General features: G+C 47.3%; 1 protein-coding gene across 1 annotated transcript; it reads left to right on the top strand.

Annotated features, from left to right (window-relative positions):
• The first annotated feature begins 300 nt into the window (after positions 1-300).
• On the top strand, positions 301-6,742 carry LOC120390210 (thioredoxin interacting protein). The gene is made up of 8 exons (XM_039512636.1): positions 301-898; positions 2,015-2,087; positions 2,198-2,345; positions 2,825-2,927; positions 3,253-3,509; positions 3,872-4,028; positions 4,364-4,515; positions 4,964-6,742. The coding sequence occupies exons 1-8, from the start codon at positions 649-651 to the stop codon at positions 4,997-4,999; spliced, it is 1,176 nt and encodes a 391-aa protein (XP_039368570.1). The 5' UTR covers positions 301-648; the 3' UTR covers positions 5,000-6,742.
• The last annotated feature ends 822 nt before the right edge of the window (positions 6,743-7,564 follow it).

The following is a 7,564-nucleotide window of genomic DNA, read 5'->3' as shown; positions in this document are numbered from 1 at the left end:
CGCCCTCTGCCCCTGATTGGCTCGCGGCGCCTCCCTGCTTGCCTCTCCTTGGCCCGCTCCCCCGTCGCTCTCTCCTCCACTCCTGCCTCTCGCAACTCCGGCCGGCACATCTTACACACGGTGTCCACGCTCCGCGGTCGGCTCGGCGATTGGCTGGCGGGGATGTAAACAAGACCGCGGCAGCCAATGGGAGCGCTGATCACGCGCCAAACACGCTTGTCCACGCGCCTTCAGCATGGAGAGCTGAGATCAACACGGGAGGGGAGGGGAGAGGGGGTATAAAGGCAGCATCCGGCTTTTCTTGGGCTCACAGCTTTGCAGGCTGGAGCAGAGAGGGGTTGTCTGGTGCTGCTGAACTAAAGGAAGCTGTTGCCTAGCAAGAGGATCCCGTCCTGCTATTGTTCCCCCTTCCAGGATTCCATCATTTAAAAAAGGGGCTGAACTTAAAGAAAATTGCCATAAATAGTCATTTTTTTAACCCAAAAAGGGGTGAATTGATTTGCAAAAACTCTGAAGTTTTGCAACTAGAGCTTTTTAAAAAAAGTCATAGTTGCTTAAAACCTCTAGATCGTGACTCAAAACCACTCCGGTTTAAAAAAAAAAATCCTTTTTTGGGGGAGGAGAGACAAATCTTTGCAACCAGTCGCCATGGTGGTGTTCAAGAAGATCAAGACCTTCGAAATCGTCTTCAGCGAGCCTGACAAGGTCTTCTGCAGTGGAGAGAAGGTAGCCGGCCGTGTGCTGGTGGAAGTGACCGAAGTCACCCGGGTCAGCTCCGTTAAAGTGCTGGCTTGTGGGGAGGCCAAGGTGGTCTGGATCAAGGGACCCCAACAATGCAAGCAGGAGATGGAGTACCTGCGCTATGAAGATGTCCTCACCCTGGATGACCATCCCACTGGTGAGAACCTTGGTTCAAGAGTCGTTTTGTTGTGTGTGGGTTTTGGGTTTCCCACTAAGTCTTTGTTCTTAAAACTAAAGGCCTGGGATGCATTAACTTAACTGAGGATTGGTGGCTTTTTAAAGGTTTCTTGATACAATTATAGAGAGACAGGTTTTGGGTGTAAAGATGCAGACTCAAATATTAGCATCTTCCTGGCTTTTGCTAGAGTATAGGAAGCGCTAATCATTCATTTGAGCCCTGGCAGACCTAAGCTGGCTAAGAACAAAATGTAGCCTTGCAGGGGAAACTCATTGCAGTTTGAGAATTTAGTGTTGAAATTTCCAACTTGGTAATAAAACTCTAGCCACTAATACTCACGACATTGCCAAGGAAGAAAAGCGGCTATAATTATAAGCCTTGTGGCTACTTTAGCCAGCAGAGAACAGTTGCAGATTTTAATATGCCTGTAGGGAGTAGCCTCCAAGGCTGTGGGAGCAGCTCAGAATGACAGATTAGTCTTTTTAACCTTCAATTCAATTGCAATGGCTGGCTTCCCTTGATTCCTAGGAAGAGATGTAGGTACAGTCTATATTGATAAGCAAGTACAGTATGCAGAACAGGTGTCACCGTAGGGAACTGCAAGTTTAGCTTATTGGCAGGGGTATGGATTTCCGGGATCTCTGTAACAGGACATTCCCCATCAATCCTGCAGGCAAGTTGTAAGTGGGCAGAGTTGTCAAACTTGGCAGAGCTTCTTAACAGAGGGTGAGAAAACTAAGATGAAAGAGCGGTGGGGACGAGAAATGCCTTGAATGGCTCCCCCCCTCCAACCGGGAGACTCTCCTAGCAGATGGATCATGGGAGGGTGGGGAAGGAGAATGCAAAGGGAAGTGCTGTGTTGAAGCAGAAGTCAGGTCTTAAAACGAGAGGGCTTGATGTTATTTTAACATAGATCTACAATATTACTCCCCTTCCAAAAGGGCATCAGCAGAGTGTTCGGTTGTTTCTGTCTAGGGGGTATCAATGCAACAGCTCCGTTGACTGTTACAACTGTGAAACAGGACAAGCCTAACGAAGCTTAAAATCTCAGTCCGGCAGTGTGTTAATGCATTCCTTTTTCTTTGATCTTTCTAGCTGAGGATGGTTCTGTGACCTTGAGACCTGGCAACAAATACGAATACAAATTCGGATTTGAGCTTCCCCAGGGGTATGTACTGGCCAAAAATGGCTACTAAAAATCCTACTCTTGTTAAAAGTCCTTCCTTTGGAGTTATCCTGTGCGTCTCTAACAGGCTCTTCTGCCCTCTTGTATTGCAGGCCTCTGGGGACCTCGTTCAAAGGGAAGTACGGCTGTGTGGATTACTGGGTTAAGGCTTTCTTGGATCGCCCATCCTGTCACACTCAAGAGATAAAGCAGCACTTTGAGGTCATGGATCCTGTTGATGTCAACACTCCAGACTTAATGGTAATTATCAGGTCTCTGTGTCTGTGCATGTGGGTGTTAGTGGCTGGAACTATGGGATGACTCAGGTCCTTTAGGAAAGGACCTTCGCACTGGCCTGAGGAATCTCTTTAACTGGCTTTGCTGCCAAGTACAGATTAAATACTTATCTCTGGGGCTGTGGTCCCTCCAATTAGGGCTGGTTAGTACTCTGCTTCATGAGACAGCCTGTCTGGAGGGCAACCATCTGGCCATCAGAGTCTTACCTACTATCCATAATGCAGGATGTTATCCATAATTGGAGTTATAAATTAAACTGCAGCAGGTTTGAAACACAGATGACAGGGGAAAGGTCAGGCAGGGGCAGACACAGAACTTCCAAGAATGGGGAGCCGAGGAGGTGAAGACAGCATTTGGCAGTGCGGGGGGGACATGGACTGATGTTGTTGTGGCCTGTGGCCACTTCGTCTGTGTAACACAATCTCCCTGTGAATCTCTTCCAGTCGCCAGTCGCTGCCAAGAAAGACAAGAAGGTGTCCTGCATGTTCATTCCTGATGGGCATGTGTCTGTCAGTGCCAGGATTGACCGAAAAGGATTCTGTGAAGGTGAGATCTGGTTTCTTTCCTTGGAGAGTGGGATGGGGGGGTGGGGCGGGGTGAAGGGCTAAGCATGAAGGTAGCAGCGCTCCTGAGGGATGAGACAACTGACAAGGATTTGAAGTCTGAAAATGCAAGAGGGGAAAGGAGCTGGGTGTGGCCCGAAGGGTCTAAGTAGGAGTATGTAATGCAGTGTGAGTGTAGATGAAGCTTGTGTAGTTTAACTAGTGAAAACTAGCTCTGAACACATTGTAGGGCACAGCACTGGTCCAGAGCTAAGGCTAAGAGACCTTAGGTCTTCTCCATAACTAAGCTTCCATCTCTCTTTTTCCAGGTGATGATATCTGCATAAATGCGGACTTTGAGAACATCTGCTCCCGGATCGTGGTACCCAAAGCAGCCATTGTTTCCAAGCATACCTACTTGGCAAACGGGCAGACCAAGGTTTTGACCCAGAAACTTTCCTGCGTCCGAGGCAACCCCATCATCTCGGGCATGTCTGAGAGCTGGCGGGGTAAAACTCTCCGGGTCAAGAAGATCAAACCATCCATCCTGGGCTGCAATATCCTGCGGGTGGAGTACTTCTTGCAGGTAAGGATCTCGCTATCACAGCAGCCCTTTATTCCTAGCTGCTGTTTAGATTCCAGCTCCATCCTGCTTTAAGAGGATGCCCACTTCTGCAGTGAACATGAGGGATGCCATTATAAGGGAATTGGACACGTACGGTTGTCCTTACATCATTAGTTAGTCTCGCTGTAAATGGGAACGTAGGCATATGATTCACTAGCTCATGTCACCTTGACCAATGAAGGATGGATTACACTTAATCAATACCATAGTTCTTTCCCCACATCACTGCAGTTTCACTAGGAATTCTAATGTGACACAGACTCTTAATTTCGTATCAGGGTAATGATGTAGTAACCAACTCTATCCTGGTCTTGTTCATACAGATCTACGCCAGCGTCCCTGGCTCCAAGAAGATCCTTCTGGAGCTGCCTCTCGTCATCGGTAGCAGATCTGGGTTTGCCAGCCGCAGCTCCAGCATGGCTAGCCAAGCTAGCTCTGAAATGAGCTGGGTGGACCTCAATCTCCCTGATGCTCCAGAAGGTGAGCTGAGTGCTAGGCTGTTTTATGGGGATACTTGCTTTAGTGTTTAGCAAAGAGGGCAGTGTGGGTGTCTCCCAGCGCTCTAAAAAAAACACTTCCATGAGAGGCGTGGGCTCGGGGGTGTTTCCCCCTGCCCCCCAAGCGAGAAGGTTCCACCACTGTAAAGTGCCAGTGTAGACAAGCCCTTAGCCTTGTATTAGGAAAGATGGGGGGGGGGGCAGAGGGGGAGTGGATTGCTTCTTCATAATGGCCTGGGATTTAGGAATAAAACTGGGATTGCTTGGTGCACTCCCCTACACAAATACCCTGTAGGGCTCACACGCTTCTCCTCACAGCACCTCCATGCTACCTGGACATCATCTCTGAAGATCACCGTCTGGAGAGCCCCACCGCTCCCCTTCTGGATGATCTCGACAGTTCCTTCGACAGCCCTATCTTCATGTATGCCCCAGAGTTCAAGTTCATGCCTCCTCCCACTTACACAGAGGTGAGATTTGGTGAATACTTGCGTGGCTGGTTTCAGCCACAAAGGAAATAGAGCTGGAAAAGAGAAGCCTAGGATTTAGCTGGGGTGGGAGACTCTGCATTCATACCAGTAGCAAGAATACTCAGACATGGCTAGACTCCTACTCTGTATTGTCAGGAAGACAAAAACTGAGACTAGAAGAGCTTAATGATCCTTGTGATACTGATGCGGATCTGTCCAGGGATGCATTAAAACCGCACTGCAGCTGCTTGTGCAAAGTGGCCCAATGGGGATGATGGTGCATCTTACTTCAGCTGAGTAGCTTTGAGTTATAGCTTATTTCTCGAGTCAATTTCCTAAACACCTGACTACAGTTTACTAGTCAGGGGAGACTGTATATCTTGGTTGAGGTTACCAAGTTAGTATTCTTCAGCAAGTGTCTAAAGACCTCCTTACTTTTCTTCCCCAGGTGGATCCCTGCAATGCTAACAACAATGTGCAGTGAGTGCCAAGAAGCAGCTGTTACTCTGTTTCTTCTACTTTCCTGGACTCACTTTATATCTGCAGTGATTGTACCTAGTCAAAGTTCAGAACGGGGTTTCAAAGCCCTGATGCGGGAAGAAAACGTCCCAAGGAAGCGTGGAGTAGGGCAGCTTCTGCCAGGCTGAAAAATGCCAGCCAGCACGGAAGAAGGCAGATGCAAAGGTCTTTCTTCTAAGATGTGCTGTGTGCACAGACTTGATGTGATGAGCGAAATGCCCTGTTGGTCAGAGGCTATCGGGCCTGGCCTGCACTCCAGAACCCTTAAGAATCTCCCTGGAAAATAAATAGTTGCTTGTGTGGAAACTGTAATGGGGGAGTACGTGGGGTGGGAAAGGTGTGTGCTCTGTGGAGAGCACTTAAGAGTTAATTTGTTAGGGAGAGGCACGAAGCCAGCAGATTCTGACTTAAAAAAAGGCTTCTATGCCAGAAAACCTACCATCACCGTGCCTTGAATCTGTTACTATGCTGTACTGATGATCCGTCATGTTTGAACACATGATCCATTTCTCAGTGTTTTTGTTTTTTTAGTGTCAAGATTTCAATGAAACCTGCTAGTTTAGGATTGTAAACGTGTTGCTCTGTAAGGATGGTTACTTGCGCTTGAGCTAGCACTGTAAATCTCAAAGCTTTTTACAATCCTCCTGTTGAGGATTTTGGGTGCTGGTGGAAACACTTCTGTGCCTTGGCAATAGGCAGAAGTGAAGAGATCAAATAGCAATTGTTGAGGGGAAGAACTGAAGGTTTTAATATGCAAAGGATATTTACGCATGTCTGTCTTTTTTTTGTTCTAACAAGCAAACGAAACGTTATCCAGTCCAAATGTCTCCAAAGCCAAGATTTTATACAGTGAGTTCAAAGCAGTGTCCTATGACTTGTTTTTATTGCTTTGGTAGCATTTATTGTTCGACTTTGAGTTTTCTGAATCTGCTAAACAAGTGTAAGCTAAACTCCATGAGCCTGTTGAGAAGAATCACTATCTCCGTCCTCTTTTGTTTTGAATTTTTATCTTCCTTTGTGCAGATAAACCAATGCACCCCCCCAAAAAAAACCCCAACCATCACTACTACTTGGTTCAATTGGCCTCAGCAGTTGCACAGAGGAGTCTGGCTGGGATTGTGCTTCAAGGACCAGCCAAGAAATAACAAACTTCTCTGTGCCCAGGCAAACCCTGAGAATTTTCTCATGCTTTCCCTTGCCTGCGGGTCCCAAACCCACTCTCTGGCACCAATTGAATAAGCTTCGATCAAACTATCTTGTGCAACGTCCAGAGACCTGGAAAAGGCGCATGGCCTAAGGGGAGCCTGTCCCAACTTAGTCAAGTTAAACCAAAGAAATGACTGGAAGGTTTTCTGGTTGGAGGGGTGGGGGCAAGGGGAGAGAAGAACTAGTATCTTAACTCTCCCCCTCAGACTGGGTCTGTCTTTTCCTTACACAGAAAAAAGCACTTCCCCCCCACCCCCACTCTTGTGTATTCATTAACCCAGCACTGTGCATGTCCTAAGTGTTTGTTCATCTGTATTTGGCAGAGCCAACCTTGCTGAGCCTTAGCAGCTGCCTCTGCCTGTCATGACACGAATCGGGTGTACTGAATTTTTCTACTGTGTTTTTTTGTATTTGTTTTTGCAAAGTTTTTTACATTTGTACAATTTAAGATGTTATATCCACCCCCGGGGGGTGACATTTTTAATAAAGACAATTGAAATAACCAAAGCCTCCATCGTTCATGGGTGGAAACTTCTCTACTGGGGGTGGGGTGGGGCAAGGGGGCGGGAGCTCGTCTGGTAAAACTGATGCGAAGCTTCAGAACTGGTGTGATTAGGATGTTGGGCCAAGTTACCACCTTACCAATTCCACTGCTGGGGGAGGAGAACCAGCAGCTGCTTGGGTTTAATAGTCTGCAACACAAAGGCCAAAACTTTCAAACGTAGGTGCCTGAGATACAGTCCCTGCCTATTATCAGTGACTTTAATTTTTAATGGCCAAAGCACCTCCAATTTCCAGTGACATCAATGGGAGCCTGCGTCCAGTTCTATTGTAAATAGCACTGTTCTAAGTGCTGAACCATTTGGCCCAGTGGAAAGGGTGCTGGGTTGTCCTGGGGTTAAAGTGACCCGTCCTTTTTATTCCCAGCTGTCAGCTAGCCAGCTGTGTGACCTAGGCAAAGTCACTGATTCTATACTTCCTTCTGCCCCTGCTTTTTAACATTGTGAAGGTGTCAAGGCTCCGAGCATTGGTCCTCTAGTGATCTCTCACAAGCAGAGAGGGAGGATACAAGTTCTACAGGAGGTCAGATGAGATGATTAGTAGTTCCTTCTGGGGTGTGTGTGTGTTGTGTGGTTTTTTGTGTGTGTGGTTAAGGGTCTGAGACCTCTATAGGCAGTTCTGCCACTGATTAAGCGATTTGCCTAAAGATTTGCAGATAATCTGTTATAATACTCCCCTAATTCAGCATTGAGGCTAAACCCCTTAGCAACCAAGGAGTTCAGATACTAGGATGACATGGAGGCTTGTATGTGCTTGATTTGTT

This window comes from Mauremys reevesii, linkage group 24, assembly GCF_016161935.1.
Source record: "Mauremys reevesii isolate NIE-2019 linkage group 24, ASM1616193v1, whole genome shotgun sequence".
NCBI lineage: Eukaryota > Metazoa > Chordata > Testudines > Geoemydidae > Mauremys > Mauremys reevesii.
Note: the sequence above shows the minus strand (reverse complement) of the source record. Positions and strands in the feature narration are given on the sequence as shown.

Bases quoted from the DNA above. Each gene is read 5' to 3' on its own strand.
- LOC120390210 (XM_039512636.1), top strand. From the start codon at position 649: ATGGTGGTGTTCAAGAAGATCAAGACCTTCGAAATCGTCTTCAGCGAG. The intron at 899-2,014 runs GTGAGAACCTTG...TGATCTTTCTAG, and splicing joins CCTGGATGACCATCCCACTG to CTGAGGATGGTTCTGTGACC. The intron at 3,510-3,871 runs GTAAGGATCTCG...TTGTTCATACAG, and splicing joins GGGTGGAGTACTTCTTGCAG to ATCTACGCCAGCGTCCCTGG.